Below are 19,816 nucleotides of genomic sequence, written 5' to 3'. Positions count from 1 at the left end.
GCGTGCAGAGAATTGTTGGCTTCCTCCTCCAAGAAAGAGAACATCCTGCAGTTAAACAATGCAACATGGGAAGCAGCAGATCAAATAGTCTTTTTGTCCCTCATCAGTTGTTTCTACCATGATGTGAAAGGACCACTTTTTTTGCACGAAGAGGGAAATTTGTTCTGTACACTTATTTCATTCTTGGCCTCTTCTTTGGGGGCGGCAACAAAGAAGCCAACTGGGATCAACTCTGCTGGTGCCCTTCTGTGATGTACGTTTTCCAGGAGGAAATTGGAGAGACCAGTATACTTCATTCAGGATGCCAACCAGCCCTCAGAAGGAAGACTTTGATGCTTCCTGACCCAGATTCCACAAGAGGTATGAGCTAGGATTTACTGCAAAATTCCACTTCTCATCATCAGTCTAGTTTCTTCTGTTACATTCACCTACCAACTGTTTTCACACTGCATGACTTGTTTAGGTGGAGTCACGCCTATGCCATCTCAGAATATAAGCATATGCACAATAGAAAAACTTTAGTCTGACACTACTTTCCTTTCCTTTGAAGTGTTGGGAATGGCCAGACTTCCCCTCCCACACATACTCAGGAACTGGTGAGGGACTCAGTGAAATCTGGAAGTATCAATGAGGATTTGCTGTACTTTCACAGCTATTTGCTTGCTGACTCCTCATTTGTGGAAATTGTTACTAAAACAACCAAATCCCTGAGCGTTCTGATGCAAATTTCTTTTTCTGTACTAAACTGGAGAATTTGTTGTTTAAGGCTCTACAGCTACATCAGGTACACTGTTTAACTTAATGGGTCAGCACAGTAAAACACCAGGATGTGGTTCCTTTTTTTTTTTTTTAATGTCACTTCCATGTCAGATGTCTCCATAACAGACTCCCGAATGGTTTCAGTTTAAGGCCTGGAATAACAGCAGCGTTGTGGCCCTGGGCTAGTGGGATGCCCTTCCACATTCTGCAAGAGTCTCAAGGCCAAGCTGCTTAGAGAGGGCAGTGGCACAGAATGTGCTGCAAAGACCCACTTCCTTTCTGAGCCTCTCTTTTCTCTCTTTTGGATGAAATTCAGATAGAAATTCCATCAAGCAAGCAGAATCAAAAAGCAAGTCTACCTGATGACCCTCTGTTCCAACCCACAAATGTGTATAAAGGATTGAGATAACTTTATCGTCTATGTCCACAATAATTATTATGAATATTTCTTGACTTTACATCAAAGTCACCTAAAAATGATGCTCTGACATACAATATTTTCGGTATCACTTAGCGAAGAGGCTCATTCTTCCTCCCAGACCTACAGAAATGAAAGGCTATATGGTCCGCTCTCCACGTGACATATATGCCATGCAAGATGCATGAAACTCCTGGCAGAGAAGTAATCATAGTAAAGACAAAGCAGAGGACTAAGTAACGAAGAATTAAGATTTTTCCCTTTTCTAGTGTATTTCTGAAAACCTTGGTCCTGAATCAATGGTTCTTTGGGAGCCTCAGACTGACTGCATACATACTGTGCAGTGTCTGGACATGCATTTCAGAAATGCCAGGGACTTCTGGTCATGTAGCTGCAGGGTTTATTGAAGCAGCTGGCAGTAATTCCAGCTGGGCTACTGGCTGTATAAAAGATGCAGAGGAATGTTAAACATATTCAGACTTCACCCAGAAAAAAAAAAAAATGGGGTGAAAAAGAAAAGCATTTCTGGGGAATCATGCTGTTGTTAACTTTTTGCAACAGAGCTGAGATTATTCCAGAGAGGTGGGGAAATACACTGCACCTGATTTTTATTGCAAATTATTTTGATGAAACAGTACACAGGAAGGTTCTGTGGTTGAGATACTGATGTGTTTGAACATGGAGGCCTGGGATGTCTGCCAGAGAACTTCAGTAAAACGTTGAAACACAAAGAGATGTTCATTAGCTTAAAAGCTATGGATTTTAATTCTCTTCTTCATTTTTAGAAACCTCTTTCCATGTCCACTTTTCCTTTCATCCCTGTTTCTGTTCTTCTTTTCCTTCCATTTGTTTCGCCCAATCATTTATTTCTCCATTTTACTAATATCTTCCTCTGCCTGGATCTTTTTTTTTTTTTTTTTCTTTTTCCTTCCCCCTCTTTTTTCTTTTTCTTTCTGCCTTAAGGAATATTCTGTCCTTTCCCACTTTCCATAATCCGTGTATGGCTTTTCTTCCCATCCAGATTTGGTTTCCCTCTCCTTTTCCCCCAGACATTGTTCTTCCTGTATATTTAGTTCTCTCACTTCCTTCAGTTCACATACATTATTACCTGACTATTCCTAGTTCTCTCCATGCTGCTTCTTACCATCATTATCAAACAGAGCTCACTCTTCCTATTTGTTGAATGAGGTATATTTTTCCCAACCACAGATCCCAAAATATATTAGCTTTCTTACCCCTTCCTTTGCCATTTCATACTCTAACAGAGGCAGGGTTAGAGACTGCCCTTACTGTTGCGCTGAGTAGACGAATCAATCAGCAAATGCTCTGTCTAGATGCTGGCTGCCCGAGACAGAAAGGGTAATACTGAAGCCGAGGAGATGAAACAATTAGAAACCAATTACTTAGGTTATGAACCTGCCAAAGGCAGCAGACAAAATCTACAAAAAGACCTTTGACAACCAGAATTGTGTATCTGAAGCCCATGAGAGGGAGGCAGCTATCTGCACCGTGGGATCTGCATGGCTCTTTTTCTGAGCCTGTGGATAACCCAACAAAAATTAAGGCTTGCTTATACTACCTAAACATTTACACAACCTACACTACTAATTTATACCACTATACTTCATCCTAGACCATGTGATTTTTAACCAAACATGATTCCTATGTCTGTTGGATGGAACTGCAGTGCTTTCAGCAGTGGGCAAAAGTCCACGTAATTGTAACCAGGTTTCCTGGTATTTTTATATCAGTGCAGAATGTCTTCGTTTTCTCCATATAAGCTGGAGAAATAAAACATTGTGATGAATGGTGCCGGGGCAGCATCCTAAGCTATTTGGGTATTTCTAAAGGTACTAGAATGGAGAACTACACAAAGCATTAGATTTCCAAAATTAACCCAGCTTGTTTCAGTGGTGCAGTAAATAGATTGAATATAAATCTCAGCTGTTTGGAGCCTCTATCCTGATCAAGGAATGACTGATTATGATCTTAGTGAGAAAGAAAAATGTAAGTAGTATCAGGCAGCCAGTGTGACTTCAGGAGAGACTGCTCAGAGGTCTGTTTATAAGCATAAATGTACTAGAAATGGAGTAGTAAAAAGGGAACAAAAACAGATGAGTCATTGTGCAGGTTTGAGAAGAGATAACAGCGCATCAAATGCATGATAAATGCTGAGTGAGAGGTGCTTAACGAGGAATAAAGAACGGCAAATACATCAGGAAAGAAAGAAACACTAAGGACAGGTAGATCCATCCGTAAGCAGAGACTAAGATATAACCATGGCTGATATCCATGACTTCCACAACTCAGAGGGTCATAGCCCTTCCTGGGATCACATAGGATTATCTGCCTTGTACTGAATGTGAAACTTGTTTGAAACAGTGCACAGAACTCTGAACTCTGCTGCAGGAAAATGACATTAAAGAATGGCAAGAATTCGGAGCAAAGTAGCAGTGATAAATGAAGGACTGAGCTAACTATCTGAGGAAGGACAGATGGCGTCGTTACAGGCTGCTTTACAAGTAACATCCATAAACACCCAGGGAAGAAAGGTGCTGACAGTGTCTGGCAAAGGGAATAGACTTGTGATCTGTAGTCCCTCTGATAGTCATAATTCCAAAGAGGAAATCCCCAAGATTCCCTTTCCACACACAGACCTGGATTTGACAAAATATATGATTGTGTAGTTCCACTGGTATATCTTCTATGCTTTGAGATGACAGAGACAGTGGTAGAAAATCCAAAATTCTCAGATTACTAGTCCTGCCCTTGCTAATAGGGGGATGTATGAAATATTTCCCGAAATAAAATTAGATACGGTTCATCAGTAAAACAACCCATTCCAGGGAGCTGGAAAGATCTGAAATTCCTGCAGGAGGATCCATCCCCATATTAGCACTTGTGTTGACAGATGGTGCAGCTTCATATGAATAGGAATTTTAAGTCATTTTTTGTAAGCTGAAAAGATAAATTCCAGGCAGATTTTGTAGAGCAGCTGGTCCTTTGTAGACCGCTCCTTGTGGTGACATTGTTAAGAAGCTAGGACAGTGGTAACTGTGAGCACACCAGACAGCAGAGCACCTCTCATTCCCTTCAGTAGTTTTCTTTGGAAAATGCATGAAGTAGCAGCAGCTTTCGCCATGCAGAAACTGGAAAACAGCTCACCAGATGGGCTGGAGAATTTATAAAATTAGAAAAACAAAGCAGCAAAAGGCCTTGGCTCAACAGCATTACTTCTAGACTGTCTCTTTGAAGTAACTACTTTTGAATCAGTTTATGCGCTTTAGCCAAGAAAAACACTCAGGTCCATTTGGGAATTTTGCTTCAGAGCAGCGCGTTAATACTCTGTAAGGAGATGGAGGGCATGTAGTAGATGTTTTCTATATCAGCAGCCCTAATCAACCCAAATCTCTCTTGCGCATTGTTAGCACACCCTCCTGCCAAGACTGCATCAGACACAGATGAGCTGTCTTATACTGTGCTTATATTTATCCTGCAAGAAACCTGGGAGAACTGATCCTCTCCTCCACAAAATGCACCACACAGAAACACGTGGGCTCTCAGAGGCTGGCCTTGTCCCTGCCCAGCATGTGCTACCTATACTCACAGATAGCTACTACACTTAACATACCTTTCTTCTCTACAGCCTCCCTGGAGACTAAACAAACCAAAACACTTCACAGAAGATGGCCCATAAAAAGCTGACTAGGGCAACCAATCCCAAAAGTAACAGTATGTTTAGTTAGGAGAACCCTTGCCTTTCTACCTCCTTCACATATTTTCTCTAAGTGTTAGAAGATGAGCGCTGTCTCAGACGTGGCTCCTTATTCCTACAGCTGGCTTTTCAATAAGTAAATCTCTGCTCTTACCAGAACGACTAGTTGCAGGGCTGGATTATCCCAATCGATTCTTTGCAGTCAGGCAGATATGTGCTCCTACTTAATGTCTATGCAACTGACTGTGTATTTGCTTTTTTCCACCTTCACTATCAGGAGCAGCAAATAAGCAGGACATGTCTCTTCACAGAATATGAGCAAAGAAATAAAAACTGTATGCATTGAAAAATCTGTGCACTCAGAGACTGCCAACTCTTCCATTATTACACAGGTAGTAAATAGCATTGTAGTGGCAATAAACTGCTACTATTTTATATAATACTGAGCACCACACCACTGCCTGCAGCAGGAATTCTGCATATTGTGAGCTCCAGGCTTCCCTCCAAGGCAGGGCATGGGCAAGTCCCCATGGTGACTTCTGTAAGGAGCTAGGGTGGTAGCAGCTCTTAGCATCCCAGAGATCTCTCCCAGTTCCCTTACCAATTCTCTGTAGTAAAGGTATGAATAAACAGCAGCTTGTTCTAATTTGCACAGATGGAAAAAAATGTGATCCCATATTGCTGCTGCAGACCATTCATTCCAAGGTGCCTTTAGGAAGCGACTGTGCAAAGAAAAGCTCTGTGGCAGCTGCTTCAGAGTTACAAGTCAGTTAGAGTGCTGCTTGCTGTAGTGGAGGGTTAGCTGCAGCATCCACTGCTGGGCTAAGCACTGCAAAATCGTGGAAAATAGAGTGGAGTTCACCACCTTCAGTTCTGTGTTCAGTTCTGTTCTGCCACTTTCTCCTGGGCATTGTCACTAAGGCAAGAACACAACACCTTCAGTTACCTAAGTTTCCTGCTTTTTTGTCAGTTTTACTGACAACAAGCTTACAGCTTCTTCATTTTAGGTACTCTTCAGACAGAAAAAAAAAGTGATGGTGGAGCACAAAATCAAATTGAGCAAAGGAACTTAAAGTCTGGTTTGTGTTTTACTGCTCTGGAAATTGCAGACGATTCTGCATTTCTGCATTCAGCATTCTGAAATTGCCATTTGGTACCTGGGAAACACTAAAATACTGTTTTGCATCTCGTTTCTTTGTTTGGTGAACTTGGTTGGTTAGAGGGTAGGGGATGGTGACTGCCAAAGTGATGTTCACCCAGGTGACACAGTGAAATCTTTCTGGACTTTTTCAGCTGTTATTCCTAGGAACAACCTCCATCTGCAAATGTAGGTAGGTTATTTTATATCTTGTGTGATAGGAGGACACAAGGCTAGGCCAAGCAGAGGGCTGTGCTAACAATTTTCTTCTTGCTGAGAGATTCCCACATCAGAACATATTCTAGGCAGGTTCAAGTTCAATACAAAAGGGGAAGCCTAAATATGAGCAGACTGTGCCCCCAAGTGTTGGTCCACATTGGTCCAAATAGTTTTCTGAGACAGGTGGTTTGCTTCTTTGGAGAGCAGGTTCAGTCAATATGGAGCACGGAATGAAGGCTGCAGGCCAAATCCTTGTACTGAATGGCAAGTTACACAAAGCACTGGTGCTCAACACAATCCAGTGTGAATACAATACTGGTGACACTACTTTTTGCTGTACTAGTTGTTTTCACAAGCTCATTCCTGTTTTTCTTCCCTGTAAAACCTGTGGTCCCATTTAAAAAAAAAATATTTTCCCAAAGGTATTTAATTAAGCTATCAGTTTAAGACAGTTTAATTAAATAGATTTGAACTACTTTTGGCATACAGTCCAGACTGCGGTTTTAAACAGATTTATTATTTTATGTGGCTGTTCTTTCAGGATGGGCAGGGCCCAGTCTGAGCTTGGTGTCTCATACTTAGTTGAGAAGACTTTATTAATAATCCACTATTCTGGTCACAAGGAAAACTTCTTTTATATATTCACTTTTACTACACTGTAGTAGCTGGAGATTTAAATTGGAAATTACAAAATCATGGAAAATTGGGCTGAGAGGAATCTTGTGATATAATCTAGTCCATCCCCCTGTACCAAGGCAGATTATACATTCCTAAAGTGATTCTAAGGAAAAGTTCAGCTAACTTAATCTTAAAACCTCAAATGATAGAGATTCCACAATCTCTTTAGGCAATCTGTTCCAGTGGTTTTCTATCTGGAGGATACACGTTTGCCCTCAGCTGATTTTGCTTAACTCTTTGTGGTGCAGCAAAACTTGAAAAGGAGATTGAACACAGGAAAGTAAGGCACAGGAAGTAGAAGAGACCTCCAATATCATCAAGTCCAGCTCCTTACTGCTAGAGGCAACCATGTCAGGTAAAGCTTTTCCTGCATATGTACAGAGCTCAATATTTGAAGTGGTTGGACTCCTTCCCTAAATGGTCATAACAAATTCTGCCACAGAAACTCATCTTTCTTAAAGTTAAGAATCTCTTGTAAAGTAGAACCATGAAATCAGAAGAGAATTGCAAAGCCTGTGAGATATAATCGTGGGTATACAATGTGCAGACAATATTTTTCTCTGCCAGAAGATTTGCTCACTAATAGACCACGCAAAATGTCAAAAGTGAAAAGTAGATCCCTCCTGAATATTGAAATCCCATCTGAAACAGATGATAATACTTCTAAATTTCCCAGCGTAGTGCTTGAGATCTCACAAAAACGTCAGTCCTTCACAAGGACAGCATGAGATGTTTCTAACCTTCAAGACAAATACATTTCAGAAAGGAGATTGATACTGGGTTCAGGAAAAAATACAAAATTGTGACTCTACTAAAAGAATTCCTAGATGCTGTGGAAGAAGGTGAGAGGCCAGGTAGAAGTAAAGTCAACACAGAAATAACAAGAGAAAGACTGAGTTCAGTAGAATGGGAGAGCAATGTTTCTGAGTTGAGGATGAAAAAAATATTAGTTTAGAGCTGGGAGCTCTTAACTTCAGTGAAACCCTACATGTTTAATGGGAAAGACATCTTAGTCACAACTGATGTTTCAGAGAGTATTTGCCAACCTTAACATTTCAATATATCCTTCAAGATACAGAATGCCATGGCCCAACGGACAGGACAATACTTTCAGACAGGACCTGCTGGGCTGCTGAATATTATCAATGAAGTCTTGAACTCAAAACTAAAGGAATTCAAACTAGCATTAAGCCACAGTCCCCCCAGAAGAAACATTTTTTTCAAAGGCTCATAACCCAAAATGAGTCATGCTTGATTAGCTTCACTTAGGCCAGGAGACTAATCGTAGGATGATATTTCTATTTCATTTTAAGAAAGTCAGAGAGAACATCAGAATAATGTTCAGCATGGAAAACATGTTATAGCCTTAACATAGTGTCACTATTATAGCTTAATGAAAACAGAGAACTAGGAACCTTCTCTATTAGCAGGTGTCGCTGTTTTTCTGTATTTATTTATTTATTTAGCATGTCTACTCTCCAGTGAAAAAGTTATTAAATACACATGAGACTCCAATCCAGAGAGCAACTGTCCAGCTCATTTTTCGGTGGGGTGATAGATCAGAGAGTTTCACCTCCTCCTTCTCCTCACAGCTGCCCCGCACACATGCACACACACACAGAGGCTGGGAAACTCTACACCTAAAGCACCTACCTTAGGTTTGAAGGCGATTAATTTCAGAACCATCTCGACAGTGAAGAGGCCAGTGAAAAGCATGTTGAGGATGTTCATGGCTTCCTTGAACATGCAGCTCTGACCATAGTGCTGAAAAACAGTGTCCCGGCAGCAGTGTGAGGAATGGACATGCCAGCTAGTCGGTTATCCACAGGACTACTACTAATCTCCTTCCACATCAAGGTTATCTAAAGGAAACCCCAACATGCTCCATTTTTTCAATTTAGAATTCCCATCTCCCTTCAAACATAAGCATTTCTATACCTCTAGCCATTTCTGTAATCTGACTCTGGATCTCTTCTCTTTTAAAAAAAATCTTTTTGATTGGGGGCTACCAAAATCACATTTATCATTCCAGTTGAGGGCTATAAATCTGCATAATAGTACAAGACAATTTCCAATTGTGTTTGTTATCATACCCTTCCCTAACACCTGGGTTACTTTTTTTGTTTGATTGCTAATGTGCAGTGAACAGGGGGTTTCACTGAGCTGTTCATAATGATACCAAGGCACTCCCCGAATAATTGCACTTGATTCAGGATTCTGCAAAGTACATCAACAGCTCACATCCTATCTTTCTAATATGCATTATCTTGCATTTGCCAACTCTGAATTAAATTTGCAATCATGCTACCATTCACTTAACTTTATTAAGATCTTATGAAGTTACACTCTGTAATCTATTGATTAATTCAAATAATGTCTTCTGCAGATTTTGCCACCTCATTTTTCATATCCTTATTTCAAAATCTTTATACTTGGGACCGATTACCTTATTTTGAAGTTGTCTTTCAGTTCAAATTACAAGACCTTGTTTGTAGTTGCTTAATTTTGACAGTTTTAACCACCTGGACTGAATTTTCCTGTTCTGCATTGGATCAGGGTGATTTATTTGAAGGAGCTTTAGTTAAAACAATTCAGATACAGATGAAGGACAGGCTAGGGAAAAAGTCCGTTGTCGAGGAACTTTCAAAATTGCTCATGACATTTTCCTTGAAAGACTCTAGTACCTGCAGGTCTTTGGTTAAAAACTTGTAATTTTACTGGAATGTGGCTTTTCTAAGTTTGAACCAAAGTGTAAGTTTTTGAAAAACTGTGCTTTTCTCGGGATGGATATGGACTTCCTAGAATCTCTGGAGATGCTGTCCTGCCTGTAGGCTCACAAACATCTCACCAGCTTCTAGATCTATCTGCCCTGTGCATGCCCCAATGTCATAGTAGCTGAGCATGCTCCAAAGCTTCCAAGTGAACATAACAGTTCCCCTCTGTTGCTTCATGACAGTATAGGAGTAGATGCTTCAGCTGAGAGAAGAGTGGGACTGACTCAAAACAAAAAGGAAGGCGATAGAGACCAAGGGCAAAGGCAGAGTGGAAGGAACAAGCCAGAAAAGGACAGGCTTGGGTAAATGTACAGAACTGTTTGTGTCTATACAGGCTCATTCCCGGCCTGAAAAGAACATAGAACTTCCTTTTTGTTAACTGACCACTTAGTAAAGGTTATGTCTTATTCCCCTTTACTGCTCTTCCACCTGCACATGTTAATCTACTACCTTTATTTGCTTTTATTTTATTATTTTTTATATTTTATTATTTTTTATATATTTATTATTTTTTATATTATTCTCATAGATCCAGCTGCAGATGTTTCTTTGGTGGATTCCCACTAGATGTTTGGAAAACCCCCACACATTAAGGAAAATGAATGCACAGTGTAGTGGGTAGTAGAGCAATCAGTAGCATCACTAATGAAGCAAGTTAGGCAAACAACTATCAAGAAATACTTTAGGTGGAGTTGATCCTACTTTGTGGTGATGGAGTAGAAAATACAGCTTCTAGAGGTTCTTCCTTGACAAATTTCCAAGATTCTTAATGTAGAACAATGGAGATAATAGGGACCCTCAATTCCCACTTTCCTTGATTGCCTTGTTTACCAACTTATTTGCTCCCTACTTTTTAACATAGAAAAGGCTAAAATTTGAAATTCAGATCTTAGGCGAGTGACAGTTCAAGGCTTATTCTTGCATTTCATAGGAGACAAGTCAGAATTGAGAAGTCATGTGTTACTACAGAGGCCACTGAATTTGCAAGTGATATAACTTTTTAAAATTTTGTTTTAAAACAAGATAAACAGGATTGTTGAAAGCATCACATTTTAGCACAAAGAGGAGAGGCAGATTCCTAATTCTAACTAAATATCATCATGAGTGAACACAGTACAATGCCTTTTATCATGTTCCTCTCCCTCAACACATGGTGTGAAGGTGAAATTAGGTTTCAGCCTCTGTTATTTCTACATTTCCCCCAACAAGGTCTAATAATTCACCACCTGTGAGGTTTTCTGCTTGCTTACTTACTTGCATGGCCAGGCAGATGGTGTTCAGCAGGATCAAAACGAACATCAGGTATTCAAAATAGGTGGAGTTGACCACATACCAAACTTTGTACTGATACTGGTTTTTAGGGATGTATCTCCGCAGGGGCCGGGCCTTCAGGGCGTATTCTACACACTGGCGCTGTGAAAGAGGCAGGGTAAGTTTAAAAATCAAAAACAAAATACGGGATTGATCAGATACTCCCAGATATAAAAAAGCACAATGTGTTTCAAGTTATTTTCTGAAATGACAATGCCTGGAAGAAGATTTTCTAATCTTTCTAATCTGAATGCATTTATTCTACCTGTTGTAGAGATCCATATGTATTTACTTTGACCACAGAGTGCTGTCACTCTCATTTAATCTCAGTGAACCAAATGGGACAGCACACATTTTTAAGTAAATACTGTCCTTTGTGCAAATCTTACAGCAAGATTTTTTTTTTTTTTTTTAAGCCAGATTTCTTAAAGATGGTAGTGAAGCCAGTTTATATTTTTTTGGCACTTTCACATGTTCCTCTATGTTTATATTTCTCTCTTAAATGCTTATTCTCAATTCTCAACGTATTTTCTATCCTTAGTGGCAGTAAGTTATTGTAAATTACCTGGTTCTTGTCCAGCTCACAGTTCTTGTATTCTTGTTCTCCTTGTTCCTGAAATGTGACGATGACGAAACCAACGAAGATGTTCATCATGAAGAAAGCAATGATGATGATGTAGATAATAAAGAAGATGGAGATCTCAACCCTGTGATTATAGATGGGTCCCACATCCTCCATGTGGGAATCAATGGACCTATACAGCAACCTGAAAGCAAACAGGAGCCCAATGCAGAGAAAATCTGCAGCTGTCATGAGACCTTATAGGTGATGTTATAAAACTCAGTTTTGTGATTTTCTTAGATTGTATCAAAATTACCTCACTCACAGATGCACTGACTTGCACTGATCTGAGTATAAACTCTTGCAAAAGAGAGAACACAGCTTTTATTAACTTTATATGTTTGAACCTGTTCAGCACTTTTAACATTTGTTAACACTGCTGTTGGCATCACCCTGTGACCCATTTCAGGGGCAACCCCATGATAACCTTGCATGCCCATGTCACTTTGACTGAGTGGAACTGTGGGAGTCCTCAGCCCCTGTGACAAGGAGAGGATAGCCTGGTGAGATATCCTGTGTCTACCCATATTGCACAGTTAGCAGTGCTGTGTTTCAAAGTGGACCACTGGCTCCACGGGGAAACCTGCAGCACCTAGCAATACTGGTAAGTGCCTGACAGGTGTTTTATATCCCTTTATATACATAATGTTTGTATCAAGAACCAGAGACAGTGCTATACACTGCTTACAAGTACAGGAACCACAATTCCTACAGGTCCTGAGGAATTTACTACGTACCTAGTACTACAATGACTGCTGCTACTATTGCTACATATAATGTTTTAGACTTTTTAAATACTTAGAATGGGAAAGTCTGTTCTCTGCATTTGAGTTTCCTCTTTTGAAATGTATGAGGACATTACTAGTGTTGCATCATCTCAAGAAGCACTCACTCTGGCCAGCCCTCAAAGGTCGAGACAGTGAAGAGGGCCATCATGGCAGTCAAGACGTTGTCAAAGTCAAACTTGCTGTTCTCCCAGCTCCGGGGCTGGATCATTGGCTGGTTGACCTCACCATCCTTGTATGTAATGTAGTACCCTCTGTGGGTGGAGAGGAGAGAGAGAATGTGACAGAACTGCACTTCCAGTGCCAGGCCCTGAGAGCGTGTGGCCAGGGAAAGGGGCTGAGTGGGAAAGGTCAGACTCACCTGCATTCTGCTGCTGTCTGCTTGGAGCTATCAGTGCAGCTATAGAGTTTGCCCTTGAAGAGGAAGAAAGAAGAATGAAGCCTCCTTTCCTGACAGTGCAAGGGTTAGGGCAGGTCATGTACCAAGGTGGCTGCACTTACTACTTGCTTAACTACTATGGGTATGTTTACATGCTCTTTTGCAGGCAGATGTGAACAAACTGTATCAAGAGTTGCCTGCATCTAGGTAGTTCAAGAGCACAGGCTTTCATCTGCTTGCACAGTGCTTTTCTGTGTGTGTCCTGAGGTGCATGTGCCCTGAGTGCTGCCAAACACTAATTGTCCGAAGGGTGGTGAAGGGCACAGAAATAAAAGCAGATGTAAGAAAGTGAATGAGTAACCTCCAGTAATTAGCTGGCATACCCCATCTTCTGTAAAATGGAAGGTAGACAGCCTGTAATTACCAATCCCTTAGAACAGCCCCCTTCACTTGTCATGCCACGAGCAATTTGGAAAATAGGTTTACTGATGTTACTGGTGATTTCTTACAGTTACAGGTGAAGCACAGCAGTTATGAAAATACCTGATCCAGTTTTGGGGAACTCCTGGTAGCAGGAGCCCAGGTAACTACGATGGTGCCCACACTTCCTTTCACACGGGAAGATTCCATCTCCCCTCCTCAAGGTTTTTCATATTTTTCTTCCCACCCGAGAAAACAGCTTAGTGTGATGGTTGGATGAACGGGTCCAATGGTTTTACCTTGAACAACTGAACTCCAATGCAGGCAAACATGAACTGCAGCAAAGTTGTGACAATCACAATGTTTCCGATGGTTCGGATGGCGACAAACACACACTGGACCACATGCTGCAAATGGAAGATAGGAACAAAAGTAACTTGCAGGACTGTTCTGAGCTGCTCTGGCTAGGAGTGAAGCCCAAGGCTACAATGACAAATACAAATATTTCATTTAACTATTACCCATTAAGTAATGTCTCAGGAAAGGGGAGAGAAAACGAACTTGTTACTTTTATCATTGTAGAAGCAAGCAAAGAGTGGTAGGAAAATTCCAGAGCTTAGCTCTCTGAATGGTCCAGTAGCAGAGTCTTACATAGTTGGGCACCCACCAGGCCCACAGGAAGGAATTTAACTAATAGAGTAAGGCTTGTGAGCCCATCTGTAACCCTAGAAAACAACATCATATAATCTTTGTGGTGAGGCTTAAACACTACTTGAACTGTTGCAAAAGTCCTTGCAGCCTGAAATAACTCAGATTTATACTCTACAGAGTGCATTGGGACTCCTCTAACCTTTAGCCCTTTGGCTCTGTTGATGGCCCTCAGTGGTCTAAGTACTCGCAGAACACGCAGGATCTTCACCACATTGATGGCACTGGACCTGGAAGAAAGTATTGGAACGCTTGAGACAGACAGCAGTATAGGGGGTGTGCTGCAAGGACAGATGGATTTCATCCACTCTTTATCATCTGAAGTCCTACATAACCTTAGGATGCTTAGGATAGCTAGAGAGTAAATTCATTTCTACTTGCTCTGGCATCTCAGGAATAAGGAAATCACTCGCTGGTGCTACCTTCGTAGGTCTTGCTTCCTGATCTCTGCAGCATCAGTATACATTCTCCTGGCTTTCACCATCTCTGTTGTATTACTGAAGGGAATGCAACGTGAGCAGGGATTTTTATTTATTTATTTTTATAAACAGGGCAAGTTGCCAAATATTCTATAGCTTTCTGATGGAAATTGTGCCAATATGTAGGCATTGCAAGACATTTTCAGATAGGGCTCATAGAGAGCTTCTCTGCTGAAATATTCACAGAAGAATGGACAGTCCAGGTGACTCAGGCATTACAGGTATACTGTCCAGGTAGGTCCTATAACTTATTAAGCAAATTAGCAAATCAACCAATACGAAGTGGAGAGACAGAAGCAGGCTCAACCGATGCTGCCACCAGTGCTCTGCAGATTCTTACGTAGCTTTTGAAGCACTTGATGATCTTCCATTGACCAAGACTTGTGGTATATTAGGAAGTAGCAAATCACTATCACCCCATTTTATAAAGAGGTAATGAGAGCTCTGGGAAGGAACAGTAAGTCACTTAACTGCCCTGAACTGATAAAGTGACTCAGAAATCTTGGAACAAAGCTGAGTGTTATGATTCCCAGTGGATCAAATTTCTTGTTCTCATTTGCTCTTTCTGGAAGATGTTCCCTCCAGGTCATTAGTATAGCATTTCCCAATTATCACATCCCCTCATGAGAATGAATTTTAATGCATCTTGAATCATCTGAGAAACATACCTCCAGGCTCATGAGAAAAATCTTACCCAGATAAGAGAATGAGATTTAGGTATCATCTCCCAGCCCAGCCCTCCTATCCCAAAAAACCAACCAATTGAAAACAGTTCACTCACTGGATCCCAAAGGAGATGAGAGAAACGCTGACCACCAGCAGGTCTAAGATGTTGAAATAGTTTCTGCAGAAGGAGCCCTTATGGAGGAAAGCTCCATATGCGGTCATCTGCAGGAAGGCACACGACACAAACACACTTTGCCGTTAGCATCTGTTCAGAAACCAAACCCATCTGGTTGTGCTCAGAGTATATATTTGGGTAGGGGTGGTATTTCTAACATAGACAAGACAATCTACCCTCAGGCCCCAAAGGAGAAGTTGAGTCCCCATGGAGAGAAGAGAGAGTGAAGAAGACAGTAAGATAACTATGAAAGACCTAACTATGGAAAGCCAACACTAGGTGCAGTGAGAAAAATATGCACTTAAACTGCACAGAGTATATAACATACTGAATCAGTAAAGCAGCAAAAAGAGTGTTTGCAAAAACTACTCATTGCAATCCTATGCATTTATTTTTTTTTATTTTTTCATTTTTCCAATTGCAGAGGACACTTGTGAGTATGATACTAGTATTATATAAAGGTCTCTTTAGTTAAATTGAATAAAACAAAAAGGGCTCTTTTGTGATGTTTTTCAATGCTTATACCAGCTGCAGTGGACAGTTGAGCTCTCTTTCTTCTTTGAAGAAAGAACAGAATCCCTCCAGGATTTCATGCTTTAGAGCTGCACTGAAGCATCAGGCAGAATTCCTGTTCTCTTCAGTTTACTACTTCTGTTCAGCTCAATCCCATATGCTTTTTCCTACCTCTACCCAGTTTCCTCCCTTTTTATTCTAGAAGCAGTTCCATTTTCTCCTTTGTTTTCCTAACAGAACCCAAGGTAATGTTCCCTGAGACCAAGAAGCCTCTTTGTGGACGTAGTCATTATGAATATCACCCAGATGAGGAAGGGAAAGATTTTACATATTTTACAAGGGAGGCTTTGCCCCTTCTCCATACAAAGGGTTATTGAATACTTGCTGGCGCTGAGGAGGATGTCACAGCTCCAAAACTGGATTAAGAACCAGTATAAACAGAAATGGGTCTCAGCCACAATGTCAGACCTAAACCCTTCTGAGCTCAGGAGAGCAAAGGTCCTGACTCTGAATTTTAGAATGAGCTCAGTTTTAGAATGCGACTAGATGAGTCTGGCATGGTGAAAGAGGGAGAAGTGATAATCTTATTTTTACCACCTACCTTAGCATCAGTAAGTGATCTAACAGCTGCTTTGCAGAAACCCCATTCCCCCAACTGCTAATCTCATTTCATTACCTGGGTTAGGAACACAGGCTTGTAAATTCAGTCCTCTGAATCTCATCTAAGTTAGATGTCTAAAGTAACCTGAAGCAGATGTCATTAGACTGTTCCTCAATGACCAGACTCTTCCAGCTGAGAAGTATGAACTAGAAATTAAAACGGGAGTTTTCTGGCTAGTAGCTCAGGATGGCATAACTACTAGTGGCTTCCAGCCTTGCCTACCTGCGACAATTAGGTAGCCAGAGGATGGTGGAAGGGCAAATGGTATATCAGATAATTTTTTCACCAAACATCCATGACATCAGGAGCCAACTATCAATCAGTCAGACAGAACTGAGAAGGGGAGGAAGTATAAACTCATCTTGGTTTAGAATTTATACTTATAGACACATTTGATTCGGGAAGGGGGGGTTCTTGCCATAACAAAGGTGATAAAGATGCCCTTTACTGATTATATTTTGTATGGCAAACTTGAAAAAAAGGAGACACCATTGAAATCAGGAGGGGAAGCTCTGTTGAATTTAAGTTCTATACAAACTGTAGTTGGGAGATTTTTTATTTAAGAAGAGACTCTCAAAGAGTATGTAACCTGTGTCTGCCTCCCACCTGGTACACTGAACAAAACTCTTAGGGTGCCATTTAAAACTAAACCATAACTATCTTCAATGGCATGTTCAAAACATTGCAAAGTTGGTCACCTCGCTAACGTTCATCAGACTCCACCATGGCAGCGTGGGCTTGTAGGTGTTGTCAGCAACATGGGGGCAGATAAGTTTGTTTCTCTACAGTCTTGATAATCATATAGTTGTTTGTTCTTTTGCTTCTTACTATTTACATCAACTTTTCTGTTGTGCAAAAGATTGTGCTTAATGAAAGGTAGCAGAGAAACAGGCCTGGAGAAACCCAGAAACTTGTGTGGCAGGAACTGATGGGGTAAGAACAGAAGAATTTATTAAATATTAGTATTCTTTGTACTCCTCTCCCACTTGTACTTGGAGTAAATCCAAGGGTCGTGACCTAAATTAATGGGAGGGCATCAGGAAGCTCGGAAACAGGTACTATGCAGTACGCTTTCCTGATGAAAACAGAGCAATACACCAGTGGGTTAGGTTACGTTCTGATTCCCCTAAAGTCGTTAGGAGTGTTACCATTTGCTTCAATGGCAGCAGAATTGCTACTGTAAATTCGAACAGGTGGGAAGGTGCCCTGGTATAGAAAGCTAAGACTTGAACTACAATTTTGATTTTAAGTGTTGCTGTTAAGATGTTTTCCTTTTTTAACAAGCCTTTTTGATAGGCCATTTGGTGTGTGCACATTCAGATTTATTGTGTAAACACAGATGCACACTGCACAGCAGCATAATATGCACAACTCTTTGGAGAATATTATGGCTTTGCTGATTTAAAATCATGTCAAAAAGCATTCCTCTCTACGAAAATATGTAGGGGCCACCCTACTTGCCAGCCTCCAGTATGGATACTGTTATTAGGGTCTTGAGTTGCAAGATCTGAGCAACTCTAAGGTGCTGCAGGCCAGTACTTAGAACTAGCCTGTTGAGAAAAATAAACAAGCTGCCAAATGAACCTAGTATTTAGGAAGCCAGAACTTTGCCCAATTACTGTTATTTAAATTATTAGCCTACAAATTTGGGAAAATTAGAGTTAAGAATGAGGCAGCCTATTTTTATTTTCTTCTGAGCTAAAACATTCTCATGCACATTTCCTTTGGTATAGAGCATGTTTTCTGGGAAATGTGAAGCCAGGTTTTAAACAGGCAGTGCAGCAATTTTCATTTGTAGCCACAGTCCCTCATGTTTTGGTGATTTGTACTCTTGGTTAACTCTCCGCTCCTAAAACATGAGCTTTTGCACTGTACTCCCTCGTAGAATCACTGCCTGGCTCCTATTTGGCTGTGCACCCTGTAACCTTCCATAAGGCATTGGCTGCTCTTTGGCCCAGCCTCATGACTTGTGCAGAACTGAGACCTTCTCTTTGAGTTGTAGCATGTATAACAGGAGCATGAGCTCGGGATTCTTTGTACAGCAAATAAGTCCTGTTTTGGAAAGACATGGTAGTGAGAACAGTTTCTGGAGTGAAGGCCTTTTTCTTGGTCCTCTTACTTCATTGCATTTCCCCTAAAAAAGCATTGTGTTGATATTCGCCTTATAAGTCTGAATATCAAAACTTCACATAAGACTTCTTTTTAAGCAACTACCAGAAGCATAAAACCAAAAGATAAGCAATCTTTTGTGTACTCTTTTTACTGGAGTTAAAAAAAAATAAAAGAGAGAGCAAGAGAGGGCAAGAGAGAGAAAGAGACAAAGAAAGAAGGAAAGAAAGAAAGAAAGAAAGAAAGAAAGAAAGAAAGAAAGAAAGAAAGAAAGAAAAAGAAGCAGAAAATGAGTTTATTGCTCAGATTGGTTACCTTAAGAATAATTTCTAATGTAAAGATACTAGTGAAGACATAGTCTGCATTGCCTAGGATCTGAAAAATAAGCACAATCGGGTTAGTTGTACTGAGCGTGACCCAGGAACAAACAGGCGTGTGTGTTAGCAACAGATAGTGGCAGAAAACTAGTAAGCTTGTGAACAGGTAATGGTAGAGAAGATGGGCACTTTACCTTCAGAGCAATTTCAATGGTGAAAATGACAGTAAAAACTATATCAAAATAAAAGAGAATCTGTAAAAACAAAAGGGAATAGGAGTGGGGAGGGTAGATCAGTGACTGGCCACCAGAATGGGAAATCACAGTTCAAAATCAAATGCACAAGTCTCCTAACAAGGAAACAAGGAGGGCTATATAGGAAATGGTTTTGTAATGATGTCCTGTTGAGTGCAGTGAAGGTCCTGGCACATAGGACAAGCAGCACATTACATGAAATCTTTTCTGAGTTAAAATCCCATAAAGGCTGTGGAGGGAAAACAAGCTTTTGGTTGTTGTTGCAGGATTTTTTTTTCTATTTTTTTTTTTCTTAATGTGATAACGCACAGACAATTCAAGTTTTTTTTCACAAACAGATTTCCAAACTGAGAATACAAGAATATCTGGTCTCTCAGTGGAAAACATGAGATTTTTTCTCATTAACTGCCATTCAGGCTTGTTTTGTGTCTCTTGTGAAGGAAGAAAAACAGACTGCAAATTGATGCTCTAGCTCATTTTTTTCTATACCCTGACTTGCCCTGGATTAGGATGAATAACAAATACTCTGCCAATTGAACAGAATCACAGTGACCATAATTTGATCATGCACTAAATGTGCCTAACTTATATCTTGCATCTTTCTATTGGCATTCTGTGTAACAGGCAAGCTGAAACACCCCTTGTTCCAATGAACTTAGACCCAGTGGTGGGCATACCTATGGCATGCATAGCAGACCACAAGAAGGGGCCCTAAA

The 19,816-nt window shown here is 40.6% G+C and overlaps 1 protein-coding gene across 1 annotated transcript in view; it reads right to left on the bottom strand.

Annotated features, from left to right (window-relative positions):
- Window positions 1-19,816, bottom strand: part of CACNA1C (calcium voltage-gated channel subunit alpha1 C) — a 488,233-nt gene that overhangs the window by 60,352 nt on the left and 408,065 nt on the right. The window contains 9 exon segments of the mRNA XM_040562696.1: window positions 8,581-8,691; window positions 10,956-11,114; window positions 11,578-11,779; window positions 12,527-12,673; window positions 12,781-12,833; window positions 13,518-13,625; window positions 14,069-14,156; window positions 15,187-15,293; window positions 19,041-19,100. Of these exon segments, the coding sequence (XP_040418630.1) occupies window positions 8,581-8,691; window positions 10,956-11,114; window positions 11,578-11,779; window positions 12,527-12,673; window positions 12,781-12,833; window positions 13,518-13,625; window positions 14,069-14,156; window positions 15,187-15,293; window positions 19,041-19,100 (1,035 nt within the window).

The sequence above is a fragment of the Cygnus olor genome, chromosome 1, assembly GCF_009769625.2.
Source record: "Cygnus olor isolate bCygOlo1 chromosome 1, bCygOlo1.pri.v2, whole genome shotgun sequence".
Taxonomy (NCBI): Eukaryota; Metazoa; Chordata; class Aves; order Anseriformes; family Anatidae; genus Cygnus; species Cygnus olor.
Note: the sequence above shows the minus strand (reverse complement) of the source record. Positions and strands in the feature narration are given on the sequence as shown.